This window comes from Lycium ferocissimum, chromosome 9 (assembly GCF_029784015.1).
Source record: "Lycium ferocissimum isolate CSIRO_LF1 chromosome 9, AGI_CSIRO_Lferr_CH_V1, whole genome shotgun sequence".
In the NCBI taxonomy this organism is placed as follows: Eukaryota; Viridiplantae; Streptophyta; class Magnoliopsida; order Solanales; family Solanaceae; genus Lycium; species Lycium ferocissimum.
This window is the reverse complement of record NC_081350.1, coordinates 28835914-28854293: the sequence shown is the minus strand read 5'-3', so window position 1 is coordinate 28854293 and position 18380 is coordinate 28835914. Positions and strand designations below refer to the sequence as shown.

At 29.5% G+C, this 18380-nt stretch overlaps 1 protein-coding gene across 2 annotated transcripts; it reads left to right on the top strand.

Moving 5' to 3' along the window:
* The first annotated feature begins 12730 nt into the window (after positions 1 to 12730).
* Positions 12731 to 15659, top strand: LOC132030171 (ETHYLENE INSENSITIVE 3-like 1 protein). Of its 2 annotated transcripts, none has more exons than XM_059419694.1 (2): positions 12731 to 12932; positions 13653 to 15659. In XM_059419694.1, the coding sequence occupies exon 2, from the start codon at positions 13657 to 13659 to the stop codon at positions 15472 to 15474; it is 1818 nt and encodes a 605-aa protein (XP_059275677.1). In that variant the 5' UTR covers positions 12731 to 12932; positions 13653 to 13656; the 3' UTR covers positions 15475 to 15659. The 2 variants fall into 2 exon arrangements, with proteins under 2 accessions (XP_059275677.1, XP_059275676.1); XM_059419693.1 differs by having other exon boundaries at positions 12732 to 12932; positions 13541 to 15659.
* The last annotated feature ends 2721 nt before the right edge of the window (positions 15660 to 18380 follow it).

The following is an 18380-nucleotide window of genomic DNA, read 5'->3' as shown; positions in this document are numbered from 1 at the left end:
AGATAGGATATGATAAATTAGTTATACTAAATCAAATGTAGTTATATTAGTATTTTATAAATTAAATATTTTTATATATGTTCATGGGATATGATGGAAGTGTTAGTTTTATTATATCAAAACGTCTAACGTAATTGCATTCGTGATATGAAATATTGAATTAAAAAATAAAGTTTTAAAACTTAAAATGAAAGTTTAATTTTTTTCTCCTGAAACAAATGCTAAATGTTTTTCATCAATCCAAAGAAACCTAGGGTATGGGTTTATTAGAAAATGACATTTTCCTGAACCTATTTAATTCCCCTTTTTGTTTTTTGGATTTTATTATATTTAGTTTATATATACATAACTTTCTAACTTACATTTAAGGAAAAAACTTGTGAATAAAAAATTTGTGAATATATAAACAACGAGTGTATTATCCGTTTATTGCAGTAAGTACTTCTCATCTATATAAGACTAAAACCATATAGTTTTGAGTGACTGAAGCTTATTTACTGTCAGTGTCTAATCCAAGCCGAAATGACTGTCTCCAACGTTGTCTAATCCAAAATGTTATAGCAGGTGGAATAATTTAGTGTTATTATATATAGGAAAAATGGTGTGGACTAGCCATTTTTAGGCATGTAAATGAAAAATAGTAGGAGTTTGTAAGTAATTGAGAAGTAATCATTTTCACAATTAAGTGACAAGATAATAACGATCATATGACAATGTCACTATAACAATTATATGGATTAATTTGTTTTTTATAAAGAAGGAACAAATAAAAAATAAAAGTAGGCTAAGATTTCTGTATAAAAGTACCGAAGGATAAGACTTAAGTATTAAAATTTATATTAGATTCTTTTTAACACGATATATTAGATTATCTTTATCTCTAACATGCTTGAATTAGATACATGTGAGCATCAATTAGGCAAAAATTTAATTCTTATGTAAGTTTTATATGCATATAAATATATTAGATAGAGATGTTCAGAAGTATTGAAGTGAGGACTTTAGATTAAAGATGATGGGTAAAATATTAGAAGGTACGCTGTAAAGATAAAATAGGTTGTCAACAAATTTTTAGAGAATTTTTTTACTTTCAAAGCACTTAAGGTGTATAATATCTTGATTTGAAATTATGATAAAATTTGAAGAGCGTGTGTTTTTTGAAGGAATATTCAGCTCTATTTAAAGTTAGTAATTCTATATAAATCCTACATATATATTCATTTAATTTTGCTTTATTCAGTAATCGAATCATAACATGCTTAAGTAATACGAATAAAAATTGTAATGGCAAAATATTAAATTCAAAACATGTCAATACTTTTCTTTGAATGAATAAATAATAAAAGTAAGTCACCATCCCAAAATGCAGAAGAATACGGGCAACGTTTGAATTTTCTTTTACATTCAAATTTAAATAACACGTTAGGTTGATAATTCAAGATAAGTCTTACTTTATATACGGTATTTCCGTATAAATTATTAAACTAGAAGCTTATTTTTTTTTAAAAAAAAAAAGATATAAATTGTCATATATGGTGATTGAAGGTAGTGTACCCATTAAGTTAGTTTTTATTTAAAAAAAAAAAAAAAATCGCGCTCAGTGTTTACACTAAATCATACTAATTTTCTGTGGTTAAGTTATAACTTAAAGAGAGAATGTGCTCGGCTTTGACGTAAGCATTAGTGCAAATAAATTTTTACCATTTTTAATTCATCATCCTTTTGTTCGGGGATATATTGCGCATAGGAATCAATACAATTATAATTTTATTAAAACAATAAAATTTGGTGTGCTCAACTGAGCAAGATAATAATTTGTATAATTAATTTCTTTTAGTCTCGACTGCGCATCGCGCGGGTACGAATACTAGTATATATAAAAAAGGAGAGGTACAAGCAATGTAGTTAAGCCAAGTGGCAAGCTAATAACAAGCCACTTGGCAATTTTAGGACAAAATTAATAAACATTGTAATAAGACTTTTGAATTTGAATAAAAGATTAAAAAAAATTGAATTTGAATGAAAGATAAAAAATTAAATTTGAAATTAAAGATAAGACTCAATCTTCAAAAGTAGAGTAGATTTCAAACTCTAAACAACATCATAGTCGGATGTTTATCCCTTTTTTTTTTTTTTTTTTCATCTATTATTATAATTATTATAATAATAATAATAATAATAATAATAATAATAATATAATAATAATAATAATAATAATAATAATAATAATAATAATAATAATAATCTATATCTATATATATCTATATATATAAAATAGGAGAGGTATAAGCAATGTGGTTAAGCCAAGTCGCAAGCTAATAACAAGCCACTTGGCAATTTTAAGACAAAGTTAATATAAATTGTAATACGTAAAAGTTTTGAATTGTTTAATTTGAATTGAAAATATATGTAGATGTATTTGAATTTGAAAATATTAGACATTTGGAGTAAAATTAGATTTCATTAGTTTTAAACTAAAACCCACGGTCAAGAAGAGTTCTAAATGAGCTAAATGAACTCTTATTATTGCCATAACTTATCCTATCAGATATTATAAAATATATATGTATACAATTTTTTGAAGATTTTTTTTTTACTGCATTGCATTCTCCATTATTCTTTGATTTGAATTAAAAGATAAACTTTTTAAATATAACATATTTAAATCCTTCTACATTTATGATCATGATAACATCCACTTCTACCAAAAAAGAAAAAAAAGAGTTAATAACTATGGCTTATCAGAACTTATTTGAATAAAATCAAAAAAAAAAAAAAAATGTTGGGTTATAATGCAGATGTATGTGCAAAAACTTTAATATATATGGTTTAACAATAAATTAAGGTTTAACATTTAAATTGAAGCTATCCAAATCAAATTTCATTATAAGTGATAAGATTCTATAATTTATCAATAATTTTTCATTTTGTACTTTTATTTACTAATTTGCAATTATTGTATAGTTTTAAAATGAAACTAAAAGTTATCCAAATCAAATCTATATATCTACATTTATTCGTTTATATACCTATAAATTTATTGACTATTATAAAACTGATTTTTGGAACTAACAAATGAATGAATAAAGCAAAGAAGGTTAGGAGAAGGTCAAAAAAACAAGGATAAGGAAGGGTAATGACGTCTCCATTTAGTATTAAAAAAATTAGATTTATCTCATCGGTTCCTAATATTTTTCTCAACTCAAATATATAAATTATAAGATAAGGATCTTCTGGAATCCTATCTAACAAAATGATATGATATTTGAATTTGAATTTAAATGAAATTTGAGTTGGAATGAAATTTCAATTTCTCAACCTCTATATATATACCATTTTTTTCCTCCTCCAACTCTATTCGTGAATTTTATATTTACTGCACTATTCATATTCTTCATTTCTTAGAAACTTAATCAATTTTAATGTTTTCATATTTTTTATATGCAGATGGGTGATGTACGTATTGTAGAAAAGGATGTTACAGAACCATTCTTTCTATCTGCTATATCCAGGCCTGGACTCAAGTAAGTAGTGTTCTTCAATGTAATTATGGTTTTGTTCGTTGGATTTTTGATAAAAATGAATACATCAGATTACGTAAAACAGAAAATCACTTTCTTATTAAAACAATTAATTGGCCGAGTTGGCACTTTTTAAGGCTAAATTTTGTTACTATTTTTAAATTATATTTTTATTAACACTAAAATAATAATGTTTGTTCCAAATGTTTGTCGATGTTTAATTTTGTGTATGGACAAACATTATTCAAATCTATTTGTGTAGACTTTTTTTTTTATTTGGTCATGAAAGATTTACTCTAAATTTCGCTCTTCAAGAGAAATATATACGGATACGAAGATCTTTGTGATGGATGAAGATGTACAACGAATACTTTTTTTTGATTCCATAGAAGTGATAATTGCATCTCTTATTTATGTTTTTAAAAATTGAATTTCATATTGTTTATAAGGTTAGATGCTCTTCTCTCGCCTTAATTTCTATTCATTTATTATTATTTCTTAAAGCTTGCTCTACACTCGGGTATTCATTCCATATTTAATTTTTAACCAACTCTCTTTATTTTTGAACTTTTGTTTATTCTTTTTTTCTCTCCAGATTTTCAAGAAATTGTTGGATAAATATAATTCATAAAACGTTTTCAATATGCTAATTCATTACTAAGGTTGATCCTTGGGAATCCAAGCATTAGCCTTTTATCATCTTTAATGTTCTTCGTAAATTCAATACCAAAATCACCAATTTAAGGAAAAGAAAACAATAAAGAATGTAATTTCAAAAAGAAACAAATCTTAAGTCTCTGGCATTAGCCAATAAGGATTAAAGAATATTTCCTCTAAAAATATTTGGGCAAAGAATGCTAAAACAAGTGAGTAGCAAGTACTATAAAAGTAAAAGAAAACATTGCATGTGCAATAGATAAGAAAATAAATTAAGACATTCGGATTAGAAATTGCAATAATTTGATGATGAACATATAATAAAACTATTGTACTCTTTTCACCGTATGTTTATTGATTTGGTTTTCACATTTACATTCCTTCTTTCTATTATTTTTTTCAACGGGAATGGGCTTAACATTATTTGAAATTTCGAAGGTAAAGAAAAAAACAGAATAATAATAGAAAATTATGTTTTTTTTTTTTGTGAATGTATATGATAATGAACTTCAACATAATTTACATGTACAAATGCTTAAAGAATTATTACTAAAAGATTAATTAGTATATCTTATTTAAATATATTGTGCTTATTTTTATTTATCAATTTAAAATGTGTAAATTCTAGGTTTTCTAATTACAAAGTTTTGTCAATTGCTTAACAACCCCCCCCCCCCCCCGTTCTCTTTTTTTTTTTCTTCTTATTCAATAGAATTGAAATATTTTTCTCCTTTACTATGTGCAGGAATATATGACAAGAGATCTAATAAGTTTCAATAAAATATATTTATATATATGTGTATGGGTGATGATATTTAACCAAATGACTTATTTTAAAATCACATGGCAAGTTTTGAATAATCTAGACGGGCAATGGAATAACATGGAGTATAGTTCTTGAATACACACGAGCATATAATTTTTTTTTATTTTTATAAGGATGGTATTTTTTGATAGAAGTTATATCTTGCGCATATATTTTTGGGTGGATTTGCAATCAAATGCAATATGTAAGTTTGCTTCAAAATCACATCATTCTATTAAATTTCCAAAAAAAAAAAAAAAAAAAAAAGAAGAAGAAGAAGGATGCCAAATTAGATATATGAAGAATTTACGGTCACTTATTTGGTGAAGTGATACAAAGTAAAATGCGCTACTATTTGATGGTCCAGTGTTGTAAGAGAATAAGTAAAATAGTACTGAAACATTGTGATATCATGCAAATTGGGGTTGTGGGGGAAAAGAGAGGGGGGGGGGGGATGGTGGTTGTGAGGGCGATTAGATGATGTTATTTATTGAGAAAATGGTAAAAAAAAAAAAAAAAAAAAAAAAAAGACAGAATGAGTTATAGCTCATACTTCACTCAAAATGTTTGCCTAATCTTAGTACTTCTAAGACTATAAGATTTATTAGTATTGAAAGATAATTATTTTCAATCATATTATGATGAAAAAAATTATATTACGAACAAGAGTGTATGACCGAAGACTTAATAAATAGAACCAAAAATAAAAATTCGGATATAAATGAATTCAAGTACCACATTAAAAATTGAAAATGTACATTAATTTTTAATGCAGGCAACTCTAAAACATAGCTTTCATAAGTTCTTTTGCTTTCAAAAATAACATTTAGAGTGAGTTACTTAACTATAGTTTTGTCAAATAAACCTTTTCTTTTGTAATGATATGATTTTTATGTCATAGATCAATAATTAATATGATGAACAAAGTTAATCATAATAAGATTTAGAGTTTATTAAATTAATATAATCTATTGTGTTCAAATAAGTAATATTATAATTTAATATTTCTCAAATTTCTTTAAATATGTCAATGTATAGAATAGTTTTTTTATTATATCAAATAAATAAGATAATAATTTTTTATGATTAGTTTCATTTGATACCCACCGCGCATCGCGCGGGTACGAATACTAGTAAATATATTAAAGAATCAGATTTGAACATACTTCCAAACAAAAGAGACCATTTTTGTCAAACTTGTCCCTTCCATCACGGTAATAATTGGATGGCATAGGACAATGGATAAGCTCCCAGAATTTAAGGATGGGGACCAACTTTAGCTTATAATCGAACAAAACCAGTTTCTTTGGTGGGGTCAACTATTACGATTTCCACGTGACAAGTTTAAGTGGAGGTGAAAAAATTAACAATTATCAAATATGGAAAAGTAAAATTTTAGAATCAAGAAAGGCGGCTGAATCCCATAACTACTTTGTTGTAAAGGTGCTCCAAGTTTTTCTTAATTATAAAATTGCCCTGAAAATATTTTGCTGATATGCCCTTACACTCCTAGAGAATGGAAATGACTAATAGGTCGATTGGATTGTTTGCTTCAAAGTTTCTATATAATCTTTCCCTTTCAATTGATGTGATTTATGACGACAAATTTTAGAAGGAAAAAAAAAATTCTTTTAATTTATGTGATGCCATTTGATTGGTAGGAAAGTTTAAGAATAAGAAAGAAATAAATACTTTATAATTTAGAGCCTAATTTTTTTTTTTTTTTAGACATTTGTGTGGAAAGCTTCGGCACTACCGAAGAATTGAGGGGACAGAGAGGAATCCTGCCACAAACCCTTATTCAATCGTTGCTAGTCAAAGATTCAATACCCCCGCGCTTAGCGGTGAAGTGGGGCTTCTCACTCTCGCAGTGATTAATCTTTTATACCTTTATGTTTACCCATCTTTACCATCATCTGGCACCGCTAAGTTCACAATTTCATTTAATTTGATGGAAAATGCGCGAGTAGATAATATTTTGGTATTCACAGAGTGTGCATTAAAACTTGCAGGAAGTGATGGTAAGCAACGCCCCATGAGTGAAGTGTATAATGATATCCAAACTATTCTAGCAAATTTCGCGTAATGAATCATCTTATATTATTAAAGATAAAAGAGAAATTTTAAGTTCAATTGTCTCTAAATATTGAAAGATAACAATTTTGTTTTTCGTGCAAATTAAAACGAAAAGTGTTATTGAATTGGTGGAGTTAAACGTTTAAAACTCTTAGTCAGTAGTCTTATATGTCCGAATACAGTCCATTAGCTATATTTTGGCCCGATCTTTGAGAAATAGGCATTGTCATGGAGTTACATTTGTGTACAAAAGGCTTTAATGCATATGCCTAAACTTACCTCTTTTTATTTTTTTATTTTGGCACCTCAACTAAGTGTTGTTCCTATTGAACCCCTGAACTCGTCTTCAAGTGTGTCTATCAAACCTCCTAAATCTGATTTTTATTAGAAGCAGAAATTAAATTGGAGAAATAAAGGTGGTGTAATATTTTAGACATAAGTAATTCTTTAGGTCATAGATGTGTCGGTTGCAGCTGGTTGTGCTCTTCACTGCCAGCTTAATTAAGAACTACTCTTTTGTTCCTTCTCAATTGCTGCTAATCTTAGCTAAAAGATAGCATAATTAAATTAGAATATATATTAGCATGTTGCTACATTGAAGATGGAATACTATGTAAGTCGGATTGTGTTTGATAGACACACTTCAGGACTAATGCAGAGGTTCAATGAAAATAACACTTAGTTGAAGTGCTAAAATGGAAAAAAGGACAAGTTTAAGAGGCCGTAAATGCATTAAGCCTATATAAAAATATGTAATACTCTCTCCGTCCCAATTTAAATATCTTAGTTTTATAACAATAATAATTGATACTTCAAGAGTTAAAGAGCTTCCTGCTGTAGAATGCTAGTGCAATTATTAATGACATAGTATGCTACTGCAATTATTATTGTTGTCATTTATGGACATAAATCTTGATATTTGATTAAGTGTAAGAACTGCCGTATCCTATTTTTCTTCGATGAAAAAGATGTTACGATATTTTGTCGTAATTAATTAAAGACACCTGATTTCGTGCTTTCATTGTACACGTTTTATTTACTTTATTCGTTTTATTGACACTTGGAAGTTAGAACAGAGATAAATATTCTATTTACACATTTATCCTCCAAATCAATTGATTTTACTCTGAAATAAAACAGAAAAATAGAATTAAAGAAGACACCATCAACTTTTTTTTTAAAAGGAAAACTTGAAATTTAATTCTTGAATATTAGTTAAAGAAAAGCGATTATACCTATATTTCTTTTCGTTTAAAAGATTTATTTTAGTTTTGGATAAGTTATTGGTTCACCAATCGTCGGATATTAACTTTTAGTTGAGTTGAAGTTTAGACATTTGGACATAGGTAATATTTGCAAATAACAAATATTATCTTCAAATCGATGTTGTTTTACAATGTTATTATTTCAACCTTCAATTTAAGCTTAAAGCGATTGATACCTATACTTCTTTTCTTTAAAAGATTTTGATTTGTTCTAAATAAATTGTCGGTTCACGAATCATCGGATATTAACTTTAGCTGGCATTTGGATATAAATATTATTTGCAAATAACAACATATTATCTACAATTCAATGTTGTTTTACAATATTATTATTTCAACCTTCAACTTAACTTAAATCGGCTAACACCGATACTTTTTTTCCTTTAAAAGATTTCTTTAGTTCTGCATAAATTATCGGGTCATCAATCGTTCATACTAACTTTTAGCTGGTATTTGGATATAAATATTATTTGCAAGTAACGACATCTTATTTGCAATTCGATGCTGTTTTGCAATGATATTATTTCAACCTTTAACTTAAGCTTAAAGCCATTGACACCTATACATCTTTTCTTTTAAAAGATTTCTTTTAGTTTTGGATAAATTGTCGGACCACTAATCGTCGAATATTAACTTTTAGTTGGTATTTGGATATACATATTATTTGCAAATAACGACATATTATCTTAAGCTTAAAGCGATTGACACCTATACTTCTTTTCCTTTAAAAGATTTCTTCTAGTTTTAGATAAATTGTCAGTTCACCAATCGTTGAATATTAGCTTTTAGCTGGCATTTGGACATACATATTATATTTCCAGATAATGACATATTATATACAATTCGATGTGGTATCACAGTGTTATTATTTCAACCTTCCTTAAACTTAAACTGACTGACACCAACACTTATTTTCCTTTAAAAGATTATTTCTACTTTTGGATAAATTGTCGGTTCACCAATCATTGAATATTAACTTTTAGTTGGCATTTGGACATACGCATTATTTGCAAATAACGACATATTATCTGAAATTCGATGGTGTTTTACAATGTTATTATTTCAACCTTCAACTTGAACTTAAATGGACTGACACCAATACTTCTTTTCCTTTAATTTTTTTATTTTTTTTATTTTTTATAGTTTTGAATAGATTGTTGGTTCATTAATCGTTGAATATTAACTTTTAGCTGGAATTTGGACATACAGATTGTTTGCAAAAAAAAACAAAATATTATTGGCAAAGCGATGTTGTTTTTATTATTTCAAACTTCAACTTAAAGTAGAATATTTGAAATTACTAAATTGATTTGAGGAGTATTTGGGTGGAATATTATTTTGACTCGCAAAATTTCAAATCTTTTTATAAGTAAAATTCATGTCCAAAAAAATTAAATTGAAAATTCAACTACAAATACCTGTTTTTTTAGATAGCATTTTTTTGTTATAGACAAATGAAAAATGTGTCACTTAAATTGAATTGATAGAGTAATACTTTTGAAACTCGTAGTCAGTAGTCTTAAATGTATAAATAGAGTCCACTATCCATTTTTTGGTCCATTCTTTGACAAATAGAAGTTGTCCGGAAGTTTCAAATTTTATTAGTGAAACTCCATCTACATTATCCTGAATTTGAAACTGCAAGAACATTGTTATTTTCAATTATAGAGGCTAAAAATTAGCTATTTGTGACGTTTTTCCATCTTAAAGATGTCGTAGTATTTGTGTGGTTATAAAATCTTCTTATTAACCTAAAATGAAAGTTAAAGTTTAAAAAAAAAATAATCAAATATAAGAATGTATTATTTTTTAACTGAATAAAAAAATAATGTCACATGAAGTGAAGCAAATCGTGTAAGAGAGTCACCTTTCCAATTAAAACTACAATAAACAGGATTATGTTTCCAAGTGAAACAATGATCTGCATTACACTATATTTTCTCCATATTCGCTACAACAAGTACACAAATCATATTTTTATTATGTGTCCAACTCCATCCATATCTGTACAATATTATATTTGTATTAAATATCAAAAGCTCTTCGACATTCTTGGCTACTATGATTTTCAAATGATCTTCAAGTAGGGAAGAGCTGGCATACATCTGTATACAAAAACAACTTCTGCAAACTTAGATTTCATTGAATTATTTTTTCCTTAATTCAGGCTATATTTTATCAAGCAAAACTAGAGATTATAGTCATTACATAATGACCTTTTGTACTCTCCTTAAGCGGTACAACGGATTTTGCTAATCGGGTTTATAATCTTCTTTTTTCCTTTCTAGTACGTAGATTATCTTTCAATTTGATAACTTTTTTAAAAGTATTTACAGAAAAATCTAGCTGACGATCAGGAGTAATATAGAGATATCCGGTGATTTACGTTGAAGGTAACTTTGCTTTTGTTTTTATTGCAATTTATAAGATTTCCTTCTTAGTTTTATTTTACTATTTTGTTTCTCTATTTTGGCTAGTTAAATTAATGACAAGCTACTTAATTGCAGATATTAACTCATATTTAAAATGTGAAACTTCAAGAGTTAAAGAGCTTCCAACTGTTGTATACTAGTGCAATTGTTATTATTGTAATTTTATGGAAATAAATCTCGACATTTGACTGAGTTTTAAGTTCGTCTCCCATTTTTCTTCGATGAAAAAGAGATTACCATATTTTCTAATCACTAATTAGAGACACCTGGTATCGTGCTTTCATTGAACACGTTTAATTTGTTTTATTCGTGTTATTCACACCTAGAACAAATATAAATATTCTATTTACACATTTATCCTCCAAATTAATTGATTTTTCTCTGAAATAAAACAGAAAATATAATTAAAGAAGACACCGTCAACTTTTTCAATAATTAAAGAAGACACCATCAACTTTTTTTGTTTTTTTTTTAAGAAAACTTGAGATTTAATTCTTGAATATTAAATTATTATTTTTTTAAAAAGCGATTGACACTTTGCTTCTTTTCCTTTAAAAGATTTCTTTTAGTTTTTGATAAGTTGTCAGCTCACCAATAGTCCAATATTAACTTTTAGCTGAGTTGAAGTTCTAACATTTGGAAATACGTATTATTAGCAAATAACAAAATATTATCTGCAATTCGATGTTGTTTTATAATGTTATTAATTCAACCTTCAACTTAACCCTAAGCGATTGACATCTATACTTTTCTTCTTTTAAAAGATTTCTTTTAGTTTTGGATAAAATGTCGGTTAACTAATCGTCGAATAGCTGGCATTTGGACATACGTATTACTTGCAAATACCGAAAGATTTCTTTTAGTTTTGGATAGTTATTTGTCGTTTCACCAGCTGTCGAATATTAATTTTTAGCTAAGTTGAAGGTCAGACATTTAGACATAGCAAAAAGAAATATTTTTCTTTTCGAAATAACGAAACATTGTATGCAATTCAATGTTGTTTTACAATGTCATTATTTCAACCTTCAATTTAAACTTAAAGCAATTGACACATATACTTCTTTTCCTTTAAACGTTTTCTTTTGGTTTTAGATAAATTGTCAGCTTATCAATCGTCGAATATTAACTTTTAGCTGAGTTGAAGTTCAGTTTTTTGAACATACATTTTATTGACAAATAACAAATTATTATAAGCATTTCGAAGTTGTTTACAATGTTATTATATCAACCTCAAACTTAAAGTGATTGTCACCTATACCTATTTTTCTTTAAAAAAATTCTTATAGTCTTAGATAAATTGTCGATTTACCAATTGTCGAATATTAACTTTTAACAGTTCAAGCATTTGGATATACATATGATTTGCAAATAGCGAGATATTAACTGCAATTCGATGTTGTTTTACAATGTTATTATTTCAACCTTCAACTTAAACTTAAACCGACTCTTCTTTTTCTTTAAAAGATTTCTTTTAGTTTTGGATAAATTGTCGGTTCACCAAACTCTTAGCTGACATTTGGACATATACATTATTTGCAAACAACGAAATATTATCTGCAAATAGTTATTATTTTGCAATGTTATTATTTCAACCTTCAACTTAAAGTAAAGAATTTGAAATTAATAAATGGATTTGAGGAGTATTTCAGTAATGATTTTAACTCACAAACTTAAAACTCTTTTTAAAGTAAAATTCATGTTCAATTACAATTTTACTTTCAAATATTCTTTTTCAGAAAATTCAAGTACAAATACTTGTTTTCTCAAATTCAACTAAATATTATCTAGCGTATTACTACAATATTTTAAGCATAACTAGCGAGGTGCAAAATGAAACTATTTAAAACTATAGGAACCAATCTGATAAAATTAGAGTAATCAAGAGGTCACCATGACACAGTGGGACCATGGTTAAGTTAACTTATCCATAGTTAAGAAAAAACTTGTAACTTATTACTTCTCCTCTTTAGCATTTCCACTTTACTTTTATGGCTTTGCACCTTCCTCTCTTCTTCTTTCCTATAGGCATAGCACTTGAAAACAAAACTGAAACATCACTACAAACTCACCTAACATTCTTCTCAAACCCCTTAATTCTTTTTTTTTTTCTCTTTTTGTTCTAAATCAGATTAGAGCCATAGATAAAGCTTCAACTTGCTTTGTTAAAGAAAAGCCTGTAAGTCTTTTACTTAATTCATTTTTGTTGTGTGTGTGTGTGTGTTCATGGATTTTTTTGTGTGTTATCTGATGTTTAATGACTTTGTTGATGTGTTGTGTTAGTTTTGAGGTTATTGTTGGTTTGAGTTTTTAGTTATTGAAATTGGTTTGTTGTGAATTCTTGTAAAATGGGGTTCTTGAAAGGGATTTTATTTGGATTGTGGAGAGAGGGTAGATCAGAGAGTATTAGAAAATCAGGAGGGTGTTTTGACAAAGAAGTGTTAAAATTGTAAAGAGAGAAAGAAAAAAAAAAAAAGGAGAAATCTTTATGATCAATCAATAGAAAAGATGGTGAGATTATGCTTTATGTATAATTCTTTAATAAAATAAAATAAAACTGCAGGGGGAACTTTTATATCATTCAGTTGACAAGATGGTTAGATTCTGCTTCATGTATAGTTTTGTAATAAAATAAAACTGGGGGAGAAATTTTTAAGATCACTCAGTAGAAAAGCTAATGAAATTTCTGCTTCATGGTATTCTTAAACCTTATTTTATTGTTTCTCTTTTCCAATTTCCTCAGATGTATTATAAAGTGGTAGTAATTTATATGTTTTGTTTCTGCAGAAATATTTCAGATCTTGAAGAATTTGGAGTGTTTTGCTTGATCAGTTAGATCCTGATCATTGATTTTGGAAAAGTTCAGTTTTTGATATATCTCTGTGAAATTGGTGTACAGCTAAATGGGGATATTTGAAGATATGGGCTTTTCTGGAAATTTTGAATTCCTGTCTGATGCTCTGGGATGTGGAGGAGATGTGGCACAAGAAATTGAACATAAGCCAGCAGGGATGGAGGAGGAGGAGGACTATAATAGTGACGAGGAGATGGATGTCGATGAACTAGAGAGGAGGATGTGGAGAGACCGAATGCTCTTAAGGCGTCTTAAAGAGAAGAACAAGAATAAAGAGGTTGGTGACGGTGTAAAGCAGCGTCAATCGCAGGAGCAAGCTCGTAGAAAGAAGATGTCTCGTGCACAAGATGGTATACTAAAGTATATGTTGAAAATGATGGAAGTTTGTAATGCTCAGGGTTTTGTTTACGGGATTATTCCCGAGAAAGGGAAGCCCGTGACTGGTGCTTCCGACAATCTTCGTGCGTGGTGGAAGGAAAAGGTTAGATTTGATAGGAATGGACCTGCTGCTATTGCTAAGTATCAGGCTGATAATCAGATTCCTGGGAGAATTGAGGAATCAAACGTGATAGTTTCGACTCCCCACACATTACAAGAGCTGCAGGATACAACCCTAGGATCCCTTTTATCTGCTTTGATGCAGCACTGTGACCCTCCACAAAGGCGGTTTCCCTTGGAGAAGGGGGTGGCTCCACCCTGGTGGCCTTCAGGTACAGAGGACTGGTGGGGCCAGCTTGGTCTTCCGAACGATCAAGTTCAACCTCCATACAAGAAGCCGCACGATCTGAAGAAAGCCTGGAAAGTAGGTGTTTTAACGGCGGTAATCAAGCACATCTCTCCTGATATTGCTAAGATCCGCAAACTTGTTCGTCAGTCAAAGTGCTTGCAGGATAAGATGACAGCTAAGGAGAGTGCTACTTGGCTTGCTATTATCAATCAAGAAGAAGCTTTGGCTCGTAAGCTGTATCCCGATAGCTATCCACATGGCTCTTTAGCTGTTGGCAACGGTTCCTTTTTCATCAGTGATGCCAGTGATTATGATGTGGAAGGAATGGATAACGAGAGAAACAATGAAATGGAACGTAAACCCACCCATGATATCAATCTCCAAAATGGAATTATGGTACCTAAAGATGGGATCTTGATGCCAGTGAAAGGAGAAATTATTGATTTAACTTCAGATTTTACGATCCAAAAGAGGAAGCAACCATCTTTTGAGGAGTCTGTTGATCAAAAGATATATAATTGTGAGTACCTTCACTGCCCATACAGCCATTATCAAGCTGGATTCCTTGACCGGACTTCAAGAAATAACCACCAAATTAGTTGTCCATTCCGGTTCAATTCTGCTCAAAGACTTGTTACGCCAAAATATCAGATCAACAATGAAAATAATACAGTTTTTTCTCCTCCTAAGCCAGCTGTCCCATCAGTCACAGGTTCCTCGTCGGTGAGTGTCTCTGGGCTTGGACTCCCGGAAGATGGCCAAAGGATGATTTCCGACCTCATAACGTTTTATGATAGCAACTTTCAGCAAAACGGTAGCAGCATCTGTTCTGGGAATTCTGAGATTCTAGTAAATCAAAACATGCAGCAGCAACAAACAGTTGAACTTCCTATGGATGACAACTTCAACCTGGTAGGACCTATGGAGACCGCAGCTCAAGAAACCAGCATGCCAATGAATTCTGCTTATCGTTCGACAGAGTTTCAATATGATCAATGCAAATTGCCCTTTGATGCCCCATTCGCTGGAAATTTAAATGATATTACTGATTACAGATTTGGTTCTCCGTTCAACTTGGGAGGAAGCGACTATTCCATGGATCAGCTGGCAAAGCAGGATATATCTACATGGTACCTCTGAAAACAAGTAGTAAACTGTCTTGTTGTTTCCTATATTAAGGGTTGGTAGGTTGTATATTTTTAGATAGGTGATGCAGGGTCCTATCCTTTATAGACTAGTATTATACTTCTTTGTGATTTAGTTGATGTTTTTGATGGTTGTAAGTGCTGAGACAGTATTGTGCTTATGGAATTATGCTTTAAACTCACTCCTGTTTACGGTATTGATCATGCGATAGGAACCAGTTCTTGATTGATAATCTTGTTTAAAGAATATCATGTGAACACTTTTGGGGGCACCATGGTGGTGGTTTAGGTTTAACACCCCTTTGTTTTTCATCCCCGCTAGTCTGGAAATGTACACCCTGAAATGTCTTCTTTGTTTTTGACATGCAACTGAATAAAGTCCCAACTATTAAGAAGTTTCATGTGGTGTATGGGATATCTTTATCCTTGACTAGGGGTTTGACTAGGGGTTACGTGTTCGAGCCCTAGCAAGGGAGATGGATGAAATTCTTTCACCTTTAACCAAAAATTTTGATTTCGAGCCCCGTAAATGGGAAATTCTTGATAGGAAGCGCTCATGCCTTTAGTCAGTCCTGGTGCAGTGTGAATCTAAATTAATCGAACCTGTGAATTTCTGATACCGAATAGTTAGAAAAGTAAGAAGTCTAAAGTCCTAAATTGCCTAACCCTATGTTTTTCTAACGAATCACGTGCTTCAAACTTGTCATAATAATGTAAACTCAGCTGCAATGTTTGGGTTGGTATAGGTCAAATCTAAAGTGTCATTTCATGTAAAAGTCATTGGTGCCTATGACAAATGAGGAAAGTTGGAATTCCTACTTTCTTTTGTACTGAATCGTTTGCCAAATGTGAACAGTGAAATTGCATTCTAATGGGTCCAACTAAGGGTGTTCATGGTTCAGTTTGGGTTAATTATTGATTAAAATCATAATTAAATTAATTTAGTCGATTTTTAAATGTCTAAAATCATAACCAAACCAAATAAAATAATAATCACCGGTTTAGTTATTGTCGGTTTGATTCGGTTTTTCGGTTTATGACTAGCAGCCATAAGACTTATCAGTAAAACATTAAAAAGTTGAAAAAGACATGTCTTTTTTTTTTTGTTCATACGATAACTTTTATTTATAGTTTGTGAAACATACATCATAAAAATATTTTCACTATTAGTGATAGTGTAGTACTTAAGTTACCCAAAGTTGCTAAACTATTACATATAGAGCTAAAAACTAACTTAGTAGTTGCTGTACCATTTTTGTCATCTTAATACATATACCTGTAAATAAAATAGAGCATAGGAGCTTTTAGTTGTTGTTACAAACATACATATTAATTAAACATAAAGACAACCTAAAATTAAAATTAAAATTAAAATATATGAAATAAAAAAACTTTGTGTAATGAGCCAAACTTTGGGGCAATACTTGCATTTTGCCCTCAATTCTCCCATTTTATTAAAAAAAACTTTGTGTAATGATCCCAAATTTCATATGTTTTTCTATGACTATCCCCAAGGCTAGGGTTTCGACTACAAGGAGTTGTTCTTTTTTGTTTTTTAGGAGGATTACCCACGGAAGAAGTATTAGGGCATTACCATGTGCTTGAGTTGTAGCAAATGCTGATGTTACTGAAGTATCTTCTATAGGAATCTCCAAATCTACAACCTCTGTCCTTTTCATATGAAAAATATTAGAAATTTAGGATTCATTCAGACAAGAAAAAAGAAAGGTATAAATTCAGGAAAAAAAAAAACTAAAATTAAATGGCTGACAAAGAAAGGCTAAAAATTTAAGTTAAAGACATTAGACTCTAACGTGAGCTCATGTTAGCAGGTTTACTTAAAAGAGTTAAAAGACTTAAAGACATGAGCTTGGACATATTCTTAAAAACATGGGCCTTAAATAATCATGTGAAATAAGTAGACTAAAAATCAAATTAATGATTAAAAGGTATAATTATTTATGAAAAACTAATATTATACATATAAATAATTATAAAATTTATGTATATAATTTATCTGTTTGGTTCGGTTATTTATTCGGTTATTTTTTAATAGAACCATAACCAAACCAAATATTATCGGTTTTTAAAATTTAAAAGCAAACCAAACCAAATGTCGGTTTTTTTTATTCGGTTTTGGTTTAATTTTCGGTTTGATTTTAGTTTTAACCAAAACCGTGAACAGCCCTAGGTCCAACTACCTAAATTTAATGTGCAAGTTGATAAAACTGTTTCTCCTTCATTTGGTTTACATTTTCAAAATTACCACTATTTACTTCTGCTACTTTAATGCAAATTTTGGTACAATTATTAAAGAAGAATAGATTCTCATTTTAGAAGTTCAAATTTAATTTGACTTAAGTTGAAGGAAAATACTCGAATAGGTTCGATCTATATAGCCCCTAAATAGTCTACTACATTCATTGAGTTGTTCCAATAATTAAATCAACCACTTAATTATGGAATTACTTGTCAATTCTCCGTACAATATTCATCTGGCCAATAGCTTAAAATCACCACAAGCTAATTAGAAGAATTCGATTTTTAATAAGGAACCCACTAGGAGCATTTAGGAGTATCTAAAGAAAAGAAAAAAGAACAAAGAGGAGAGACTTCCAATATTGAAGAAGAAATAATAATTATTGCCCCTTGACAGTATATTCCTGAGATATGTGCTTGGAGATAAATTGCTTGGAGATAAATTATTTAAAGGATCTTTTGGTAGTACTGTTTACTTTAATGGTTCCTTTGAGGAACTTAAATAATTATTGCCACTTGCCAATATAAAACCAAGACAAGACACATGTGCCTTGAGATAAACTATTAAAAACATCTTCTAGAACTCCCCTTTTACTTTTAAAATGTTTTTTTGTGTGTTGCATTCCTTCTTTTACAGTGGAC

What these genes read in the sequence shown, in the direction of transcription:
- LOC132030171 (XM_059419694.1), top strand. Translation starts at nt 13,657, where the DNA reads ATGGGGATATTTGAAGATATGGGCTTTTCTGGAAATTTTGAATTCCTG.